The sequence below is a fragment of the Procambarus clarkii genome, chromosome 35 (genome assembly GCF_040958095.1).
Source record: "Procambarus clarkii isolate CNS0578487 chromosome 35, FALCON_Pclarkii_2.0, whole genome shotgun sequence".
Lineage (NCBI taxonomy): Eukaryota > Metazoa > Arthropoda > Malacostraca > Decapoda > Cambaridae > Procambarus > Procambarus clarkii.
The window spans coordinates 26,802,164-26,825,976 of record NC_091184.1 but is presented as its reverse complement, the minus strand read 5'-3'; the positions used below and the strand labels follow the sequence as shown (position 1 = coordinate 26,825,976).

The 23,813-nt window shown below is 47.2% G+C and overlaps 2 protein-coding genes across 2 annotated transcripts in view; one reads left to right on the top strand and one right to left on the bottom strand.

Moving 5' to 3' along the window:
* LOC123768566 (inhibin beta B chain-like) overlaps window positions 1–23,220 on the top strand; it is a 49,520-nt gene extending 26,300 nt beyond the window's left edge. The window contains exons 2-3 of the mRNA XM_069336185.1: window positions 18,932–19,113; window positions 20,298–23,220. Coding sequence (XP_069192286.1) covers window positions 18,932–19,113; window positions 20,298–20,927 — 812 coding nt within the window. The 3' untranslated portion in view covers window positions 20,928–23,220. The remainder of the gene's footprint in view (window positions 1–18,931; window positions 19,114–20,297) is intronic.
* Window positions 6,196–10,262, bottom strand: LOC138371300 (uncharacterized; the record flags this gene model as incomplete). The annotated part of the gene is made up of 4 exons (XM_069336085.1): window positions 6,196–6,285; window positions 6,618–6,896; window positions 7,096–7,191; window positions 10,011–10,262. Coding segments are annotated over 4 exons (717 nt in total), but the record flags the coding sequence as incomplete, so codon positions are not given.
* Window positions 23,221–23,813: the final 593 nt, after the last annotated feature.

The following is a 23,813-nucleotide window of genomic DNA, read 5'->3' as shown; positions in this document are numbered from 1 at the left end:
CCATATTTCCAGCAACCCATCCACACCACCAGGAACCACCTACCCTACACACACACTCAAAACTCAATTACATATGACCACCCATACATGTATACAAAACCATTCCTATATGCAAACCGGGACCAGCTGTACAAACTTGCGAGTATGAATCAAAAGTTGAAGGAGGAGAAACAGGAGTAGACTATGAAGGTGAATATGAGAAGCAGGAAGAGGAAGAGGTGATGGAGAAATAGCATAAATAAGAAAAGAAGAAAGATGAGAAGAAGGCATGGGAGTAGGAACAGAGGGGGCAAGGGTAGTGTGTTGGTATAACTAAAGCGGCTTATGCTCTATGGCTCTATGTGGGCGGAGGCAGCATTGTCACTGTGCCAGCCTGGCTCTTGTCTTCCCTGGCTCTCTTCCTCTCCTCTGCCTCGCTGCCAACATTTGTAATTCTCAGAGAGGAACAAATCCGCTCATCTTCCAGTAACTCTCACGCGAGCGGAAGCGGAAACGATGCGGATGTGACAATTATTGATAGACATGTTCCTGATGCAGGCTGGATAGGTAGGCTCCCGCGACAGATCGGATAACAAGCACCCACCACAAGCTGATTGATTGTATGATAAAGCTGTCCCTACTTGACCCTTCTGAGGGACAATGGGAAGAATCACTAGAGACAAAAGGAAACACCTTCGAACACCCATTTAAGACATTTCCACTAATTCTACCTACCGCCCCTAGTCCACAATACTGTAACTGGCCGCTATTGACAATCTAAAGGAGATTGTTCCATGCTGAAAGTAGTGAAGTGATTCAGCCGTAAGTCTTAAAGCTTTAGACAGGAGAGAAACTGGTGTCACTCCTCCTATCTGTCATCATTTCAGGCAATTGATTATAGAAGAAATAAATAGCAAACTGCCTGTCTAATGTTGAAAACGCTTCCTGGATCACAACAGAATTAGTCCACGTCTTCCTGCGGAACTAACAAGATATTTTAAGGAGGCTGGAGTAGCGGGTCGCGGGTTAAAATGATAAGGAACTACCCGCCAAACACACACCGAAACTACGACGTTGGTACAACGTTCGAACAAGTTTTAACACCACCTAACCAGTTATAACAACCAATATAGCAAGTTGTAACAACGTTCTAATACGTCATAAACACGTTAAGCCAAGATGTAACAACTTTATTACAAGTTGTAACAAGCGGAAAATAGAGACAGTTTCGGTTTGTGTTTCCAGGGTATGGCCCCAAACTCCTCTCTGATGAATGATGTGGTCTGTACACTATCTTCCCTAGAGTAACAAGCCAGAAAATATATTGTGGTTTCTTGTTCTCAGGTGTGAGACGTAAATATCATCTCAAGGTGTATTAACTGACGCTTGAAGCTTTGGACACATTACACCAGGGTTCGTTGCACCTATTACGCTAGCCCTTCTAGGACCTATTATTCTAGGAGTACTTGGACCTATTACACTGTGATGTTCAACAGATATTCAATATTACAATATGCATTCATGGACTTATTTAAGCAGGACTCCTTGGACCTATTACACTAGGAGTCCTTGGACCAGACATGAATGAAGGAGTACATATATGAACGGGTCCCCTACATGTACGTATATGAACGGGTCCCCTACATGTACGTGTATGAACGGGTCCCCTACATGTACGTATATGAACGGGCCCCCTACATGTACGTATATGAACGGGTCCCCTACATGTACGTGTATGAACGGGTCCCCTACATGTACGTATATGAACGGGTCCCCTACATGTACGTATATGAAACGGGTCCCCTACATGTACGTGTATGAACGGGTCCCCTACATGTACGTATATGAACGGGTCCCCTACATGTACGTATATGAACAGGGTTCCCCTACATGTACGTATATGAACGGGTCCCCTACATGTACGTATATGAACGGGTCCCCCTACATGTACGTATATGAAACGGGCCCCCTACATGTACGTGTATGGAAACGTGTCCCATACATGTATGTGTAATGAACGGATCCCCTACATGTACGTGTATGGAACGTGTCCCATACATGTATGTGTATGAACGAGTCCCCTACATGTACGTGTATGAACAAGTCCCCTACATGTACGTGTATGAACAAGTCCCCTACATGTACGTGTATGAACAAGTCCCCTACATGTACGTGTATGAAACGAGTCCCCTACATGTACGTATATGTGTGTGTTTCTATATATATTTCTGAATGCATCGCTTTCTTGCAATTTCTGTAATTCCTTCTCGATTTATTTCCCCTAAATCTCACAACAATTCCCCAGACCCCTGTAATGCCCCCCTTTCCACTCAAGTCTCTTTTCAATCTCTCTCTCTCTCTCTCTTTCTCATTCTCCCTCCCAATTTGAACCCCTTACCACATCCCCTCCCAGCCCTCCCCTCCCCCGTCGCTTAGCCGACGTCTGGCTTCAGGAAGGCTTCAGTGAACGAGATTTGCTCCGGATGAGTGATACGCCATGCTGGGACCTCACCTCCTGTGGTATACCCCTCCAGACACCCCGAGGCTTCACAGCTCAGCCCAAGTGTTTGTGTGAGGGTCGTGTAGGGTGTCGTGAGGGGTCGTGCAGGGGTGATGAGGTGCGTGGAGGGGCGGAGGAGACTGTGATGGGTGGGGAGCCCGCTGTAAAGAGGCTGGCAGTGTCTGGGACGGTAATGCTGATCATCCTGGTACACTGTCTGTCGGAAGTATTATGGCCTAAAGCCTATCACTAGATGTGTGTGTGTGTGTGTGTGTGTGTGTGTGGGTGTGTGTGTGTGTGTGTGTGTGTGTGTGTGTGTGTGTGTGTGTGTGTGTGTGTGTGTGTGTGTGTGTGTGTGTGTGTGTGTGTGTGTGTGTGTGTGTGTGTGGTGTGTGTGTGTGTGTGTGTGTACTCACCTACGTGTGCTTACAGGGTCGAGTTAGGCTCCCAGGCTCGGCCTTTCGAACGCTCTTAGATTAATGCAAAGACTCGCGCTTTTATTGTATGTACATTTAAAATTTTGAATCGAATCAGCTTCAAACGACTTCAACGTCTAAGCTGTTTCCCCTTACTGACAGCTCTGACGCTGCAAAGTTCTTCCTGGTGTCTCTGGGGCTCATTTGCGTCTCTAGCTTCCGTCTATGACCCCTCGTTCTGCTGTTTCCTGCTTTGAACAATGCTGCTTTGTCTACTTATCAATTTCCCTTAGATTCTTACATGTTCTTATCATGTCCTCCTATCACTACTTTACTCCAGTGTAGTAAGGTCTAGTTCCCTCAGTCTTTCCTCATAGCTCAATTCCTTCAGCTGCGGAACGAGTCTCGTATATGTTTGGACCTATTCTAGTTTCCCCATAACCTTGCATTTGGTTGGGTTAAATTACATTAATTAACCTAGAAATAATCAACCATATGTCAGAGAACTACCGGAGATTCTGTGACAAATTCTCGCTCAACCAACAGAACGAACTTGGAACGTTCCAAGTTCAACTGAGTCAACTTGGAACGAAAACTCACTCGATCTAATCTACACAGTGAAGAAAATATCCGAGACATTACAAGCTCAGGTTCTACAGACTCAGACAACAAGCTCATTAAAGCTCAAACTAACATCAATACTTGTAACAGGTTCAAGAGAACTGGCAAGCAAGAAGGGTTATTCAATTATATTTTAACAATAACAGGACTGACAGGGGAAAAATACATGTAAACTGGCAAACATGGAATGAGAGAGAGTTGAAGCAACAAAGCTCCCACACAGGGAGCAGTACACTGACGGCTGAAGCATACAGGGGTCTGCTTGAAGCAGGTGCCTGTGAGGAACGCCAGAAAAAGAACCAATCTAGAAAGAGAACCCAGACGACTCTACAAGGGGGAAAAATAACTGAAATGATTAAGAAATGCATGGATGGGTGTAGGAATGGTTGTAGGGACAGATGCATGGATGGGGGGGAGAGATAGTTGGATTGATGAGTCGAGAGAGAGAGAGAGAGAGAGAGAGAGAGAGAGAGAGAGAGAGAGAGAGAGAGAGAGAGAGAGAGAGAGGAGAGAGAGAGAGAGAGAGAGAGAGAGAGAGAGAGTTGGCGTCGGCTTGACTAGTAAGACGCCCCATATCAAGGAAGAGAAAGGGAAGGGGTCAGAATAAGGAAGGGGGAGATGGGGGGAAGAAAGAGTAAGGGGAGGGGAGGGGAGACTGAGGGAAGGTGTGAGGGGAAAAAATGATAGACTAACCGGTTTGAAGATCAACAAAACAACCTCTATACTTGAGTCCAATTGTTATTTACTCCCAGACTTCCTCGCGTGCACCAGCTTAAAAATTCTTTCCAAAGATGGCCATCATTCAAGTACTCATATTAACTCTTTCCTCATATATTCCCATGAGGGAATTATACATTCCCTCATCCTTCCCCCTCATACAGTACCGTCCCTCCCGTCTCCCCCTCACCCCCTACAACAGTTGCTAAGGCAGCTTCTCAACCACATCTGAATTCTCACACATTTCAGTATTTGGAACGAGAGAAGTTGCAAGATTACTCTCTGTTTTGTGAGATAACGTTGCTCTAAGAATGTTTAAGATATAGCACGTGCTTAGAATTAGAAGGTGCTTAGAATTAGATGGTGTTTAAATTTAGAGTCTGTCTAGTATCAGGTACTTAGAATTAGGTGTTTAGAATTAGTGTGTTTAGACTTTGTTGGTTATATTTGCAATGTAAAATTTGGGGGCTTAGAAATAGAATGTGTTTAGAATTAGCAGCCATATAAATTCTTCTAAACTGCTAAATTTATGTACAGATTACATTTATCTTATGTACAGTGTGGGAGTCGTCAGTGTGGTAGTCGTCAGTGTGGTCGTCGTCAGTGTGGTCGTCGTCAGTGTGGTCGTCGTCAGTGTGGTCGTCGTCAGTGTGGTCGTCGTCAGTGTGGGAGTCGTTAGTGTGGGAGTCGTTAGTGTGGGAGTCGTCAGTGTGGTAGTCGTCAGTGTAATAGTCGTCAGTGTGGTCGTCGTCAGTGTGGTAGTCGTCAGTGTAATAGTCGTCAGTGTGGTCGTCGTCAGTGTGGTAGTCGTCAGTGTGGTAGTCGTCAGTGTGGGAGTCGTCAGTGTGGGAGTCGTTAGTGTGGGAGTCGTTAGTGTGGGAGTCGTGAGTGTGGGAGTCGTCAGTGTGGGAGTCGTCAGTGTGGTAGTCGTCAGTGTGGTAGTCGTCAGTGTGGTAGTCGTCAGTGTGGGAGTCGTCAGTGTGGGAGTCGTTAGTGTGGGAGTCGTTAGTGTGGGAGTCGTGAGTGTGGGAGTCGTCAGTGTGGGAGTCGTCAGTGTGGTAGTCGTCAGTGTGGTCGTCGTCAGTGTGGTCGTCGTCAGTGTGGTCGTCGTCAGTGTGGTCGTCGTCAGTGTAATAGTCGTCAGTGTGGTCGTCGTCAGTGTAATAGTCGTCAGTGTAATAGTCGTCAGTGTGGTAGTCGTCAGTGTGGTCGTCGTCAGTGTGGTAGTCGTCAGTGTGGTCGTCGTCAGTGTGGTCGTCGTCAGTGTGGGAGTCGTCAGTGTGGTAGTCGTCAGTGTGGTCGTCGTCAGTGTAATAGTCGTCAGTGTAATAGTCGTCAGTGTGGTAGTCGTCAGTGTGGTCGTCGTCAGTGTGGTAGTCGTCAGTGTGGTCGTCGTCAGTGTGGTCGTCGTCAGTGTGGGAGTCGTCAGTGTGGTAGTCGTCAGTGTGGTCGTCGTCAGTGTAATAGTCGTCAGTGTAATAGTCGTCAGTGTGGTAGTCGTCAGTGTGGTCGTCGTCAGTGTGGTAGTCGTCAGTGTGGTCGTCGTCAGTGTGGTCGTCGTCAGTGTGGTAGTCGTCAGTGTAATAGTCGTCAGTGTGGTCGTCGTCAGTGTGGTAGTCGTCAGTGTGGTCGTCGTCAGTGTGGTAGTCGTCAGTGTAGTCGTCGTCAGTGTAGTAGCAATAACAATTATTACTACCGCCTCTCAACATAATGTGGGCTCGTCCTGCTAGTTCATAACAAGTTCGAATCCTCTTTTTATTACAGAAAGAACGTCGTCCAATCCCCCTTGTGGGTATAGCCCCTCTAACTACGCTGAATGATTGTTTCATCAATACCCCGTCGTCAGACAGACAGACAGACAGACAGACAGGTTACCAAAGTAATCTCCAACACTCTGGATTTCAACAATTAATCCCATTTACTTAATTAAAAAAAATATTTAAAAAAATAGACAGTATTACTTCACTTGGATCGTCCAGAAAACACAGTAATCTTAAGTTTATCTCCGAATACAAACGACACAGTTAAGCAGCAGGCAGGCAGACAGGGGCCCTGTCAGAGCATTTCAGACAGATACAGAGACAGGCAGACAGACGGGCAGACAGACGGGCAGACAGACGGGCAGACAGACGGGCAGACGGAGAGAACTCTCCTCAGGGCTCCAAGCGGCGTCTAGGCGGCAAGTGAAGGTTGCGTATGTTGCTTGCAATTTATAAAATGGGGCAATGTAATATTTTTTGAGGCTGGATTTTATGCAAAGTCTTTCCCTCACTGTACACAGTTCTTATGCATTCTTTTTGTGTGTGTGTGTGTGTGTGTGTGATTTTTTTGTGAGAGGAGGGGGGGGGGGTTGTGGTTGTGATGTGTGGGTGTTGTGTGAGTACTGGAGACTGTTGTGTGAGTACTGGTGACTGTTGTGTGAGTACTGGTGACTGTTGTGAGAGTACTGGAGACTGTTGTGTGAGTACTGGTGACTGTTGTGAGAGTACTGGTGACTGTTGTGTGAGTACTGGTGACTGTTGTGAGAGTACTGGAGACTGTTGTGAGAGTACTGGTGACTGTTGTGTGAGTACTGATGACTGTTGTGTGAGTACTGGTGACTGTTGTGTGAGTACTGGTGACTGTTGTGTGAGTACTGGAGACTGTTGTGTGAGTACTGGAGACTGTTGTGTGAGTACTGGTGACTGTTGTGAGAGTACTGGAGACTGTTGTGTGAGTACTGGAGACTGTTGTGTGAGTACTGGTGACTGTTGTGTGAGTACTGGTGACTGTTGTGTGAGTACTGGTGACTGTTTGTGTGAGTACTGGTGACTGTTGTGTGAGTACTGGTGACTGTTGTGTGAGTACTGGAGACTGTTGTGTGAGTACTGGAGACTGTTGTGTGAGTACTGGTGACTGTTGTGTGAGTACTGGTGACTGTTGTGTGAGTACTGGTGACTGTTGTGTGAGTACTGGTGACTGTTGTGTGAGTACTGGTGACTGTTGTGTGAGTACTGGTGACTGTTGTGTGAGTACTGGTGACTGTTGTGTGAGTACTGGTGACTTGTGTGAGTACTGGTGACTGTTGTGTGAGTACTGGTGACTGTTGTGTGAGTACTGGTGACTGTTGTGTGAGTACTGGAGACTGTTGTGTGAGTACTGGTGACTGTTGTGTGAGTACTGGAGACTGTTGTGTGAGTACTGGTGACTTGTGTGAGTACTGGTGACTGTTGTGTGAGTACTGGTGACTGTTGTGTGAGTACTGGTGACTGTTGTGAGAGTACTGGTGACTGTTGTGTGAGTACTGGTGACTGTTGTGTGAGTACTGGAGACTGTTGTGAGAGTACTGGTGACTGTTGTGTGAGTACTGGTGACTGTTGTGTGAGTACTGGTGACTGTTGTGAGAGTACTGGGGACTGTTGTGTGAGTACTGGTGACTGTTGTGAGAGTACTGGTGACTGTTGTGTGAGTACTGGTGACTGTTGTGTGAGTACTGGAGGCTGTTGTGTGAGTACTGGTGACTGTTGTGTGAGTACTGGTGACTGTTGTGTGAGTACTGGTGACTGTTGTGAGAGTACTGGTGACTGTTGTGTGAGTACTGGAGACTTGTGTGAGTACTGGTGACTGTTGTGTGAGTACTGGAGACTGTTGTGAGAGTACTGGTGACTGTTGTGAGAGTACTGGAGACTGTTGTGTGAGTACTGGTGACTGTTGTGTGAGTACTGGTGACTGTTGTGAGAGTACTGGTGACTGTTGTGTGAGTACTGGAGACTTGTGTGAGTACTGGTGACTGTTGTGTGAGTACTGGTGACTGTTGTGTGAGTACTGGTGACTTGTGTGAGTACTGGTGACTGTTGTGTGAGTACTGGTGACTGTTGTGTGAGTACTGGTGACTGTTGTGTGAGTACTGGAGACTGTTGTGTGAGTACTGGTGACTGTTGTGTGAGTACTGGAGACTGTTGTGTGAGTACTGGTGACTGTTGTGAGAGTACTGGTGACTGTTGTGTGAGTACTGGAGACTGTTGTGTGAGTACTGGTGACTGTTGTGAGAGTACTGGTGACTGTTGTGTGAGTACTGGTGACTTGTGTGAGTACTGGAGACAGTTGTGTGAGTACTGGTGACTGTTGTGTGAGTACTGGTGACTGTTGTGTGAGTACTGGTGACTGTTGTGTGAGTACTGGTGACTTGTGTGAGTACTGGTGACTGTTGTGAGAGTACTGGTGACTGTTGTGTGAGTACTGGTGACTGTTGTGTGAGTACTGGAGACTGTTGTGTGAGTACTGGAGACTGTTGTGTGAGTACTGGAGACTGTTGTGTGAGTACTGGTGACTTGTGTGAGTACTGGAGACTGTTGTGTGAGTACTGGTGACTGTTGTGTGAGTACTGGTGACTGTTGTGTGAGTACTGGAGACTGTTGTGTGAGTACTGGTGACTGTTGTGTGAGTACTGGTGACTGTTGTGTGAGTACTGGTGACTGTTGTGAGAGTACTGGTGACTGTTGTGTGAGTACTGGAGACTGTTGTGTGAGTACTGGAGACTGTTGTGTGAGTACTGGTGACTTGTGTGAGTACTGGAGACTGTTGTGTGAGTACTGGTGACTGTTGTGTGAGTACTGGTGACTGTTGTGTGAGTACTGGAGACTGTTGTGTGAGTACTGGTGACTGTAGTGTGAGTACTGGTGACTGTTGTGTGAGTACTGGTGACTGTTGTGTGAGTACTGGTGACTGTTGTGAGAGTACTGGTGACTGTTGTGTGAGTACTGGAGACTGTTGTGTGAGTACTGGTGACTGTTGTGTGAGTACTGGTGACTGTTGTGTGAGTACTGGTGACTGTTGTGAGAGTACTGGTGACTGTTGTGTGAGTACTGGTGACTGTTGTGTGAGTACTGGTGACTGTTGTGTGAGTACTGGTGACTGTTGTGTGAGTACTGGTGACTGTTGTGTGAGTACTGGTGACTGTTGTGTGAGTACTGGTGACTGTTGTGAGAGTACTGGAGACTGTTGTGTGAGTACTGGAGACTGTTGTGTGAGTACTGGTGACTGTTGTGTGAGTACTGGAGACTGTTGTGTGAGTACTGGTGACTTGTGTGAGTACTGGTGACTGTTGTGTGAGTACTGGTGACTGTTGTGTGAGTACTGGTGACTTGTGTGAGTACTGGTGACTGTTGTGAGAGTACTGATGACTGTTGTGTGAGTACTGGTGACTGTTGTGTGAGTACTGGAGACTGTTGTGTGAGTACTGGTGACTGTTGTGTGAGTACTGGTGACTGTTGTGTGAGTACTGGTGACTGTTGTGAGAGTACTGGAGACTGTTGTGTGAGTACTGGAGACTGTTGTGTGAGTACTGGAGACTGTTGTGTGAGTACTGGTGACTGTTGTGTGAGTACTGGTGACTGTTGTGAGAGTACTGGTGACTGTTGTGTGAGTACTGGTGACTGTTGTGTGAGTACTGGTGACTGTTGTGTGAGTACTGGTGACTGTTGTGTGAGTACTGGTGGGTGTTGTGTGAGTACTGGTGACTGTTGTGTGAGTACTGGTGACTGTTGTGTGAGTACTGGAGACTGTTGTGTGAGTACTGGAGACTGTTGTGTGAGTACTGGTGACTGTTGTGTGAGTACTGGTGGGTGTTGTGTGAGTACTGGTGACTGTTGTGTGAGTACTGGTGACTGTTGTGTGAGTACTGGTGGGTGTTGTGTGAGTACTGGTGACTGTTGTGTGAGTACTGGTGACTGTTGTGTGAGTACTGGTGACTGTTGTGAGAGTACTGGTGACTGTTGTGTGAGTACTGGTGACTGTTGTGTGAGTACTGGTGACTGTTGTGTGAGTACTGGAGACTGTTGTGTGAGTACTGGTGACTGTTGTGTGAGTACTGGTGACTGTTGTGTGAGTACTGGTGGGTGTTGTGTGAGTACTGGTGACTGTTGTGTGAGTACTGGTGACTGTTGTGTGAGTACTGGTGACTGTTGTGTGAGTACTGGTGACTGTTGTGTGAGTACTGGTGACTGTTGTGTGAGTACTGGTGACTGTTGTGTGAGTACTGGTGACTGTTGTGTGAGTACTGGAGACTGTTGTGTGAGTACTGGTGACTGTTGTGTGAGTACTGGAGACTGTTGTGTGAGTACTGGTGACTGTTGTGTGAGAACTGGTGACTGTTGTGTGAGTACTGGTGGGTGTTGTGTGAGTACTGGTGACTGTTGTGTGAGTACTGGTGACTGTTGTGTGAGTACTGGAGACTGTTGTGTGAGTACTGGTGACTGTTGTGTGAGTACTGGTGACTGTTGTGTGAGTACTGGTGGGTGTTGTGTGAGTACTGGTGACTGTTGTGTGAGTACTGGTGACTGTTGTGTGAGTACTGGTGACTGTTGTGTGAGTACTGGTGACTGTTGTGAGAGTACTGGTGACTGTTGTGTGAGTACTGGTGACTGTTGTGTGAGTACTGGAGACTGTTGTGTGAGTACTGGTGACTGTTGTGAGAGTACTGGTGACTGTTGTGTGAGTACTGGTGACTGTTGTGTGAGTACTGGTGACTGTTGTGTGAGTACTGGTGACTTGTGTGAGTACTGGTGACTGTTGTGTGAGTACTGGTGACTGTTGTGTGAGTACTGGTGACTGTTGTGAGAGTACTGGTGACTGTTGTGAGAGTACTGGTGACTGTTGTGAGAGTACTGGTGACTGTTGTGTGAGTACTGGTGACTGTTGTGTGAGTACTGGTGGGTGTTGTGTGAGTACTGGTGACTGTTGTGTGAGTACTGGTAGATTCCAACAACGTGGTATGGGTCGACGCACTTGGTATAAGAAAGGACAAGATGTCTCTAAGACACATGTCTTAACTAATCAGAAAGGGGAATATACTCAGCATATTCCTGGATGGAGAGCTCTTGCCTCTCAATTCTCCCCAGGCAAGAAGTGTGTTCTATTTACCCTAGAGCCGAGAGTATATATTTATATGATATATAAATCTTAAAGTGAACACTTTCTTACCTGTAGGAGGATAAGTCATTGTAATCATATGCAAGACGTGGAGCATAATAAAAGGAAAATTGTTACTTTGTAAAAATATGATAATATTAAAGTTCACAGAATTTTACACTGATGTTTTTCTCATTGGATTTATGGCCAATTTCTCGAGTCTGGAGATTTGTAGGTGAAGTTGTTGCTTGAGGCAGCACACACACACACTCATTGACCTCTGAGAAACTGGATACCGAATGGGAGATGAAGTCCTTCACGAAACGGACAGAGAAAAAAATTTAGGAGTTGATGTCACTCCAAACCTGTCTCCTGAAGCCCACATCAACAAAATAACATCGGCGGCGTGTGCGAGGCTGGCTAACATCAGAACTGCCTTCAGAAACCTGAAGGCAGTTCTGATGTTAGGATCTGCCGGCCCTCAGAATAATTTTCCAAAAAGCAAAATTTCATTTTGTTCTTGCTCGGAAGTAAATATTATTGAATGGATTAGTTTCGAGTTAATGCAAGAATCTTGATAAATTTTTGGTACTTTTAATTATAGAATTTGAATTCAGCGTGTCAAAATGCGTGATAAACGAGTCTCTTCATCTTAAAAGTTGACGACTTTTGACAAATTGTTGACCAGTGTCATAGGCCCTTGTGTGTACAAATCCACGAGGGCCTTACCGAGGGTTCGAACTTACGCCCGGGATGTTCCCAGACGCGCCTTAGTCAACTGGGTCTGGGAATACCCCGTGCGTAAGTTCGAACCCTCATCACGGCCCTTGTGGATTTGTTCATTTGATATATTATGCTATTGTGATTTCTATGTGTAACTACTCTGCTCTGCATCATCTGGGCGACTGCCGTACAGGGAACAAGTTACCCGTGTCGGGTATAAGAGGATTTTAAAAATTATTGCTCTGCTTATTCGAACTTCAGGTTATGGGGGGGGGGGGTACAAGTTACCGTATTGTTGATGTAAGTTTTTTTATGTTTGAGATATATACAAGAGTTGTTACATTCTTGTACAGCCACTAGTACGCGTAGCGTTTCGGGCAGGTCCCTGGAATACGATCCCCGCCGCGAAGAATCCTTGTTACAACCAAGTACACATTTTACTGTTGCGTTAAACAGAGGCTACAGTTAAGGAATTGTGCCCAGTAAATCCTCCCTGGCCAGGATACGAACCCATGACATAGCGCTCGCGGAACGCCAGGCGAGTGTCTTACCACTGCACCACGGAGACTGGTGAATGTTCTCTATAATATTTTTCCAGTATGTCATTAATGTGTTATATATTACTGAGCCTTTGCTTTACTTGATATTAGGCACCATAACATTTGGCTCCCCGCATGACTTCTATTTAATTACAATATTTATCATTTTCCTGTACCACCAATTTTGAAAACCAAATTACTTGAGTTTACCCGCATTGGAAGACATATGTATCATTTTCTGTGTTTATTACATTCTCTGTTCCAGGGATAACTGTGATATTTCTCGTCGTCGACACAAGTCCTCTGTCCCCCGACACAATTAATTATTATTATTATTATTATGAATTATATGATGATGAACAAAAGTGATCGAAACGTCATGTGAAGCTTTATTAAGTAAAAAAAAAAGTATGGGTAATGCTGGGTGTTGAATGGGTATTAGTGGCAGCTGTATAGGAAGTGATGGCTTGAAGTATTTGAAGTTATTTCAGAGACGATTGAGGGGAATGAAGCAGACAGCAACTGAGAGTGAACGGAGGTAAAAGGAAGGAAGAAAGATTGAGAAAAACGGAACTGGATTCATTCAGGACCATGGGAGAGGGATGAGGCTAATGGAGAAGGAACAAAGCACAGGAATGGAACGCCAGAAGAGAGGAACGAGTGGGAAATAGAGAAGGGGAGGAGGGGGGGGAGGAGGGGGGGGGGAGGAGGGGGGGGGAGGAGGGGGGGGGGAGGAGGGGGGGAGGAGGGGGGGAGGAGGGAGGGGGGGGGGGGGGAGGAGTGTCTGACGAAAAATAAATTGTTCTAATTTGATTTCGTTAAACTCTGAGGAGAGCTGATCGCACGTCCCTGTCTTGATCAGTAAATATACACTGATTGTGGCGTCTTGATGAACGACCCCAGGGGCTGCTAGTGTGGGGTCACCACCACACAACCCAGCGACCCCTGGGGCTGCTAGTGTGGGGTCCCCACCACACAACCCAGCGACCCCTGGGGCTGCTAGTGTGGGGTCACCACCACACAACCCAGCGACCCCAGGGGCTGCTAGTGTGGGGTCACCACCACACAACCCAGCGACCCCAGGGGCTGCTAGTGTGGGGTCACCACCACACAACCCAACGACCCCAAGGGCTGTTAGTGTGGGGTCATCACCACACAACCCAGCGACCCCTGGGGCTGCTAGTGTGGGGTCACCACCACACAACCCAGCGACCCCAGGGGCCGCCAGTCACCACCACACAACCCAGCGACCCCAGGGGTCGCCAGTCACCACCACACAACCCAGCGACCCCAGGGGCCGCTAGTCACTACCACACAACCCAGCGACCCCAGGGGTCGCCAGTCACCACCACACAACCCAGCGACCCCAGGGGCCGCCAGTCACCACCACACAACCCAGCGACCCCAGGGGCCGCCAGTCACCACCACACAACCCAGCGACCCCAGGGGCCGCCAGTCACCACCACACAACCCAGCGACCCCAGGGGCCGCCAGTCACCACCACACAACCCAGCGACCCCAGGGGTCGCCAGTCACCACCACACAACAGCGTGAAAATGGTGAATGTTTTCATTGTATAATCAGCACAAGTTTGTTGGAAGAAGCGAGAAAGTTTTTGTCACAGCTTATTTTTTATATGGTGAAAAGGTCTTAATGAGAAAGACGCTGTTAATAGCGAGGAATGAATAAAAAATGGAGGCGATGGATGAAAGTGAGGAGGTGGTGGTGTAGGAGGGGGGAGTGTGGAGGATGAGTGGGGGGGGGGGGAGGGGGAAGGGGAGAAGGAGGTGGTAAATGAGAGGAACGAGAAGGTGAAGAAGACGAAGGAAGAGGAGGAGTTTAAAGGGAGTCTAGAGCGCCTCCGGAGCATCTTATCTTTGGAAGGTTTTTCTTACCATTAGCGGAGCCTATTACTCCTGTATGGTCGGTCTGGAGCACCGGGAGTCTGGTGGAGCCGAGGGCGAGGAGGAGACGGGGACGAGGGGGAAGGGGAGGTGGGGACGGAGAAGGAGAGAGGAGAGGTGAAAACGGACAAATGTATGCCACCCGCAGGGACAATAAACTGGTGAGATTATGTCAAAGAATAACTTGATACAGGATGGAGCTGGAATCATGTGAGCGATCACATAAAAGAATTGTGAGAGGGCGAGTTGGTGGCTATATAGTGTTCAGCACCTTGGTAGTTATGTGCTTTGTGCTCACTCGGAGTGCTCAGCACCTTGGTAGTTATGTGCTTTGTGCTCACTCGGAGTGTTCAGCACCTTGGTAGTTATGTGCTTTGTGCTCACTCGGAGTGTTCAGCACCTTGGTAGTTATGTGCTTTGTGCTCACTCGGAGTGTTCAGCACCTTGGTAGTTATGTGCTTTGTGCTCACTCGGAGTGTTCAGCACCTTGGTAGTTATGTGCTTTGTGCTCACTCGGAGTGTTCAGCACCTTGGTAGCTATGTGCTTTGTGCTCACTCGGAGTGTTCAGCACCTTGGTAGTTATGTGCTTTGTGCTCACTCGGAGTGTTCAGCACCTTGGTAGTTATGTGCTTTGTGCTCACTCGGAGTGTTCAGCACCTTGGTAGTTATGTGCTTTGTGCTCACTCGGAGTGTTCAGCACCTTGGTAGTTATGTGCTTTGTGCTCACTCGGAGTGTTCAGCACCTTGGTAGCTATGTGCTTTGTGCTCACTCGGAGTGTTCAGCACCTTGGTAGTTATGTGCTTTGTGCTCACTCGGAGTGTTCAGCACCTTGGTAGCTATGTGCTTTGTGCTCACTCGGAGTGTTCAGCACCTTGGTAGTTATGTGCTTTGTGCTCACTCGGAGTGTTCAGCACCTTGGTAGTTATGTGCTTTGTGCTCACTCGGAGTGCTCAGCACCTTGGTAGCTATGTACTAGGTCGCTACGCTCACGTTGAGTGCTCAGCTCCGTGGTAGTCATATGCTCAGTGCCCCAAACCATGCTCAATTCCCTGACGATCAACACATCTACATCGTTTTGCATGCTCAGTGCCTGTCTGCCTGAGCCCACTGTCTCTCACCAAGGACTGAGCGCCTCTCACAGCCATTCAGGCCGAGACAGTCCAGTCACTATTCATGAGTGATTTATGGTATATGATTAATGAGGGAAGGGGGGGGGGGGGGTTAGGGTTGTAACAATGAGGTTTCCCGAACCCATCGACTGTAGGACGTGAGTCGTCGATATCCAGGGTACTCTTTGGCAAGGAAGCTAGGAGTCAGTCGTCGATATCCTGGGTACTCTCTGGCAAGGAAGCTTAGTCAGTCGTCGATATCCTGGGTACTCTTTGGCAAGGAAGCTTAGTCAGTCGTCGATATCCTGGGTACTCTCTGGCAAGAAAGCTTAGTCAGTCGTCGATATCCTGGGTACTCTCTGGCAAGGAAGCTTAAAGAGTCAGTCGTCGATATCCTGGGTACTCTCTGGCAAGAAAGCTTAAAGAGTCAGTCGTCGATATCCTGGGTACTCTCTGGCAAGAAAGCTTAGTCAGTCGTCGATATCCTGGGTACTCTCTGGCAAGGAAGCTTAAAGAGTCAGTCGTCGATATCCTGGGTACTCTCTGGCAAGAAAGCTTAAAGAGTCAGTCGTCGATATCCTGGGTACTCTCTGGCAAGAAAGCTTAGAGTCAGTCGTCGATATCCTGGGTACTCTCTGGCAAGAAAGCTTAGAGTCAGTCGTCGATATCCTGGGTATCCCCTTCGTAAGGATTCTGTCTTGAAGACAGTGCATAGAACACTGACTTCTCTGTCTAAATATCTTTTTACTGTGAAGAAATGTGCCATCGAGGGTGTCAGTATTAGTGATAATGCATCTATCGCCGAAGAGACGTAAGTATTGACTAGAGTCTCTGTGATTGCGTCAAATTTGGGTCTTTCATGGATGAAGTCTTCCGAGGGGACATCGAGATGGTGTCGGGCGTTTGTGTTGACGGAGGAGCTTTAGACGCGGCCACAGGAGGACGCAGACGGTGAACTTGTCGAGGAGATCGATAACGACATGTGTGCTGACGTGCACGACGAGGGCGACGTCAGCGGAGGGAACAGAGCGAGGGCATTAGACGTATGTGTGTGTGTGTGTGTGTGTGTGTGTGTGTGTGTGTGTGTGTGTGTGTGTGTGTGTGTGTGTGTGTGTGTGTGTGTGTGTGTGTGTGTGTGTGTGCGTGCGTGAACACTCGGCGAAAAGTTGAAGGTCCTCTACTTGTGATTTCAACGAATTAGACTGCAATGCCTTTAGAGACGACGTTCAGACCGTACACATGCGTGGTGTATCTATCTGCACGTGGAAGATCAGCTCACACGACCAGACCAAACACTCTACTTGTAACATATTAGAGAAAAGTCAACAAGAAACAGGGGAAATAGCGGTACCCTCATGACTACACACAGGAGAAGAGCGGTAGGGATGGGTCTGGGGACGACATTGCAACTAGATATTAAAGGGATGGGGACGCCAGACGAAGATGGGAGAGGAAGAGAAACAGGAATTGATGGGCGGCACTTACCCCCTCCAATTCAGCCCCCTCTTCCACATTCAGGTACGTGGGGAGAGGGGGGGAGGGAGGGGGTAGAGGAGATGAGAAGAGAGATGAAAGATATGAGAAATACAGTCTTGAATTCGTAATGAAAAGGACACTTCCTCACAGGGCTGGTGGACCCCCTCCTCATACAAGCCAGGGGTTATGAATACATATATCACCAGCCATACTTATGTATATTTCGTGAGTGTGCGCGTGCATACATGGGAATCAATGGGCGTTCTTTAAGGGGGTGTAACATACTCGTGTCCCATTATATTTAATAATAATAAAAAAATATGAAAAGAATTTATTTGTAATGGAAGAAATATAATTACTGTGAACATTACTATGAATTAAAGAGAGTGATTGTATCACACTCGCGTCCAAATGTAGGATAAAGTTAAATAGATCACAGCAGTCTCGTATACTTGCATTGCAAATGCACTCGTATCCCCTTACCTTCAGTATGTAAACAACTGGAGACTGTTCGTATCCCCTTACCTTCAGTATGTAAACAACTCGAGACTGTTCGTATCCCCTTACCTTCAGTATGTAAACAACTGGAGACTGTTCGTATCCCCTTACCTTCAGTATGTAAACAACTCGAGACTGTTCGTATCCCCTTACCTTCAGTATGTAAACAACTGGAGACTGTTCGTATCCCCTTACCTTCAGTATGTAAACAACTCGAGACTGTTCGTATCCCCTTACCTTCAGTATGTAAACAACTCGAGACTGTTCGTATCCCCTTACCTTCAGTATGTAAACAACTCGAGACTGTTCGTATCCCCTTACCTTCAGTATGTAAACAACTGGAGACTGTTCGTATCCCCTTACCTTCGGAATGTAAACCACTCTAGACTGGATATCGTAACCTGTTTACTTTTTGCGATCATACGTTGTTACGGTCTAATATCGCCTGATAGTATACATATTAAACACACACTTTCATCATACAAATCATACGTTCTGGAGTAAGTACAGGCAGACCCTTGTATTTTGACCAGCTACAATGCCTTAATAAATATTATTTAACCTCAATAATAACCTGCGTTCCATCAGATATTCCTACGAAAATTCATGTGATCATCACTTTCTCTCAGTTAAATCATTCATGTGATCATCACTTTCTCTCAGTTAAATCAGTAACTCTCGTATCCCGTCGCTAACAGTACACACAAGCCAATGCCCAATTTACAAGGGTTAATTTTATGTTAATTTTTTAAACCAAGCCAGTAATTGGTATAATTATATGAAATGAAACTAATAAACTCCATTTCATATAATGGAATTGATAGTCCACACACTAGTGCTAACTAACAGTATTTTAAATACCACAACATCCAGTCTTCATAACTCCGTGTGACCCAACACTTGAGAAGATTTTCAAATACAGTTTAGAGGTGTATGTTATAGTCAACAGAACAGAGCCAACACAACACAGCCAACACAACACAGTCATCACAACACAGTCATCAGAACACAGTCATCAGAACACATCCAACACAACACAGCCAACACAACACAGCCAACACAACACATCCAACACAACACAGCCAACACAACACAGCCAACACAACACAGCCAACACAACACAGCCAACACAACACAGCCAACACAACACAGCCAACAAAACACAGCCAACACAACACAGCCAACACAACACAGCCAACACAACACAGCCAACACAACACAGCCAACACAACACAGTCATCACAACACAGCCAACACAACACAGCCAACACAACACAGCCAACACAACACAGCCAACACAACACAGCCAACACAACACAGCCAACACAACACAGCCAACACAACACAGCCAACACAACACAGCCAACACAACACAGCCAACACAACACAGCCAACACAACACAGCCAACACAACACAGCCAACACAACACAGTCATCACAACACAGTCATCTTACTCCAACTACCTTTTGCTTTTGCAGAATATGTATTTATGTATTATAATACATTGGTATTATTTAAATGTTGACTACAATTGTAACATTGTTCATGCCGTCCGCAGGTCCCCAACTCAACAACCACACGCTGCTGGAGTTCACTCAGAGCGATGCCGACGTGGGGTCTCTGAGGGTGACGGAGGCCGTTCTCTGGGTGAACGTGAGACGACCTTTTGGGGTCCGGCACCACGACCCCAGCCGCTCCAGGCTCTGGGTCTTCAGGGTGACTCCAGAGGATATCCGCCAGGTGAGAGAGAGAGAGAGAGAGAGAGAGAGAGAGAGAGAGAGAGAGAGAGAGAGAGAGAGAGAGAGAGAGAGAGAGAGAGAGAGAGAGAGAGAGAGAGAGAGAGAGAGAGAGAGAGAGACAGACAGACAGAGAAAAGAAAAGAGACAGAGAGGGAAGGGAATTATCAAGGGGATCACACCTGACCACAACACAGCTGATCACACCTGACCACAACACAACTGATCACACCAGACCACAACACAGCTGATCACACCAGACCACAACACAGCTGATCACACCAGACCACAACACAGCTGATCACACCAGACCACAACACAGCTGATCACACCTGACCACAACACAGCTGATCACACCTGACCACAACACAGCTGATCACACCTGACCACAACACAACTGATCACACCTGACCACAACACAACTGATCACACCTGACCACAACACAACTGATCAAAGTAAGAGTTATTCATCATACCAAAAACGACAAAATAGAAAAAGTCTTCTTCTGTGTGTGTGTATTTACTATGTATGCCTGCAAACCAAGTATATATATATGCCAGTGTATGTATGCCAAGTGTATGTAGACCTAATGTATGCCACGAGCTATTAGCTCGTGGACTACGCCTTTCTAACCAATCTACTTTTTCCTCTATTATTTTTCACTACATATATTTCTCTCTATCACACACACATACACCCAGGAAGCAGCCCTAAGCAGCTGTAACTGCCAGGTACCTATTTACTGCTAGGTGAACAGGGGGGGGCATCAGGGCGAAAGGAACTTTGCCCATTTGTTTCCGCCTCCGCCGGGAATCGAACCCGGGCCATTAAGACTACGACCCTCGAGCGTTGTCCACTTAGCCGTGAGGCTCCCACACGCCCTACACTGTGTGTGTGTGTGTGTGTGTGTGTGTGTGTGTGTGTGTGTGTGTGTGTGTGTGTGTGTGTGTGTGTGTGTGTGTATGTTTTCTCTTTGACGTTTCGACCATCAGTTGTTCAAATGCAATGAATTATTTTCGCTAGTTTTCTTCGTATATTTACATTTAAGAACTGTGCATCATTTCCCCCAAGATAACTTCCATATTTGAAACACGCGATGCCATCGTGTGTCGTCTGAGTGTGAAGGAGTAGTGTGTCTCCCACGACACAATAACCAAACAGGTTTAACAATGTTTATGTGGTTGCAGAACCCGTCGGCGGAGATGGTGTCTTCTCTGCACGTGACCAGCCCGAGGGAGGGGTGGCGGCGTCTGGACGTGACCTCGGCGGTCCAGCGATGGTTTGCGCGGCCAGGTGAGCGGCTGCGGTTACTGGTGGACTGTAGCGGCTGCAGCGGGGAGCTTGAGGCCGTCCTGTTCACTCCCCGCAAGCACAAAGGTGCTCACAAGCCTGGTTCACGGCGTGTAGAGGCCTACCACAGGCCTTTCCTGGTAGTGCACACGGCGCCCACCCCCTCCCGACGACTCTCCCGCCGCGCCCTCCAGTGTGATAAAGACACCAAAATGTGCTGCAAGCAGAACCTTTATATCTCCTTCAGTGAGCTGGGGTGGGACGACTGGATCATAGCGCCCAGCGGCTACAATGCCAACTACTGCAAAGGCTCGTGCGCCAGTGTCTTCCGTTCGCCCGACTCCTTCACCCATTTTTATTCTCAGATGCTGGAGGAGGTGAGTCGGCATCGGCCCCCGGGCGCACTGACGCAGTGCTGCGCACCCACCAAGCTCTCGCCCATGTCGCTCATCTACCTGGATGAGATCTCCAACATCATCAAGCGCGATGTGCCCCGCATGGTGGTGGAGGAGTGTGGGTGCGCGTAACGCCAGGCGCGCGGAGAGAGCCACCCCCCGTGTGATGGTTGACTGTGATGCCGTGCCCGACGCAGCTTCGCCGGGCGCCACGCGTTCCTCCAAGGGACGAACTTCGGATATAGTCTGATCTGTGATCATAACTTTAAGCAAAGTTGTCGTTGTGTTGTTATTTGTTGTTCTTCTTGTACAGACTTGTAAAGTGTGCGGGCCAGAGTAGCCGCTGCCGCCGCCGCCGCCGCTGCCGCCGCCGCCGCGTCCAGGAGCCACCAGCAGGGTGCAGGGGTTGCCCACACACACACACCCTCACTGCTCCGCCCTCCACATCATTGCTGCCTCACCCACTGTTGCCTGGTGGTGGTGTCCCGCCCACTGTCTTATGTGTCTGCTCACTGCCGCCCACATGTGCCGCCCGTCACCCATTGACGACCTACTACCCGCCCGCTGCTCATGCATCCGCCCAGTGTGTGTGTCCGCCCACCAGCCTGTGTTCACACGTCCGCCCACCGCCCTGTGTCCGCCCATATTATATTCGCGCCGTGTCTGCATCGTACAGTCTTTGTGTGTTGGACGTGTCCCTCCCACCAGACTGTGGGCGTCGCACCCGCCACGATCACCATGACTCATTACGCCCACACCCAGCCTAGGATAACGCCCATGCTGGGCTTCACTGCCCAGCCTAAACTCCTTTGCCTATGTCCGGCCTAGGACCACCCGGCCACCGCCTTGTAAAGACCACGCCGGCCACTCCTAGGGACATCCACGTGGTCACAGCCTGCTGAGGTTCTCCTAGCCATGGCCTGGCTAGGACTACAAGGTCTTGACCAAACCCAGGTGACCACAGCCTCGCTTGACACGCCCCAACCTCACCGTCTCCAGAACCCGTGACACGAGAGCATGAGACATATACCCCCAGCTGAGTGTGACACTGACCCACCAAGAGGGCGCCGTGGCCCTCCCTGCCTTATAGGAACTCCTGCCGGGGGATCCACTAGCCTGAGGTAGACGCCATACCGTAGGCAGAGCAAAAGAAGTTTGGTGCGCCGGAGAAATTTTCTGCCTATGTGTGATAATAACTAATAGAGTAAATATAAGAAATGTAGAGAGAAAAAGTGATAGGTTTAACCTATTCCAAATGTGCTCATATTTGGTGTGGAGCAAGCAACACACTTGAGTGTCGCCGGTGGTGCTAGGTTTGTACCTTGTGACACGTCTAACATTCCTCGTTACGCCGCACCTGTGATGCGAGCAAAATAATTTCTTAATAAGTTAAGAGCGTATAAAACAAGAATGTCTTTCATGAAGGCACTATCGGAGAGAGTCTCTTCCTAAAGCAGTAAATGATCTCGAAGTGTAGTGGCTGAGAGGAGGGGCTGCAACAAGATGGAAACCAAGGACAAGAACCCGTCTCACTTGCAACACGAAGGACCTGGGACACAAATTTGTCGCGTCTGCAACATGTGTCAAAGGTCCAGCCATTGTCGCAGTGCACGGTGAGAGCGAGGGGTGATGTGCAGTCCCTTTTTCTTTGTCACCCATGAGAGATATGTTTGGTTCAACCTCCCCTCGCCGGGCTATAACGCCAGGCACACCCGCCAGGCACACCTGCCAGGCACACCTGCCAGGCACACCCGCCAGGCACACCTGCCAGGGGGTTCGAGAGTGGTCCTTCTCACCTGAGCACCCGCGTCCTGCCAAATGTGTTTGCAAACATGTGTCACATTCATCGATTAGTTAGTGTCAAAGGTCAGTTAGGGTGTAAAAGTATTTAAGATCACAGATGTGTAAATGTTCTGCTTGTGATACCTTACCTAAAAGTTGGATAAAATGCCTTCTAAGTACTGGAATTCAGTTGATGGAAAATCTTGCCTTGATTCAGCCCTTCTGGCTGAATATCAGTCACATTTACGCAAAATAATATTAACATTTTCCATTTCGTACAGCTCCTATTATTTTGTCTTGTAGTGGGGGAAGCCAAACAACGTTGTACAGGGGCAAGTTTTCCACAATACTGAGAAAAGTTGATGTATCACGGGCGAACATTGTACTCAAGAGTGTTCAAATACGACCAGATATTAAGTTTTGTTGTATGTGGACTTGTTAAGGTGGTGAGGGGAACTAGGGGGTCGTCACGTGCTCAGGTGAGGACCTAGTCTGTACTGCTTTGTCTTATAAAGATGTGAACAAAATCTAATTTCACTGTGTACCGACAGTTTCATCTCTTCGTCAGAGGATGATCTAGAGGCTAACATAACTTATGATATGGTTTCATTGACGATAATGATGAGTTATATATATATATATATATATATATATATATATATATATATATATATATATATATATATATATATATATATATATATATATATATATATATATATGCGGAAAAACCACAAAGAAATGGGGGAGAGAGACGAACGTTTCGGCCTGTTAAAGCCGTTGTCAACACCAGACTGTTGTCTGGTGACTGTTTCGGCTTTAACAGGCCGAAACGTTCATCTCTCTTCCCCATTTCTTTGTGATTTTTCCGCATACAAATGATCAGTGTTTAGTGATCGTCAATTGCATATATATATATATATATATATATATATATATATATATATATATATATATATATATATATATATATATATAAACGTCAAATCATTAAATTATCATGCATTTGGATATTGTTTTGCCATGTACTGTAAATGTTATATGTGATAACAATTTTTTTATGGTTACGTATTAGGGATTTCAGTCCACTTTGAAAATGAAATACTTTATTTTAGTACAAAAAAGTAAACAAATATTTTCATAATCATTCCAAAACACTTTTGTATAATTATATTTCTTTTCATTAAAGATTTTACTTAGCGCTCGATACCTAATTTCATATTGTATATTTCTTCC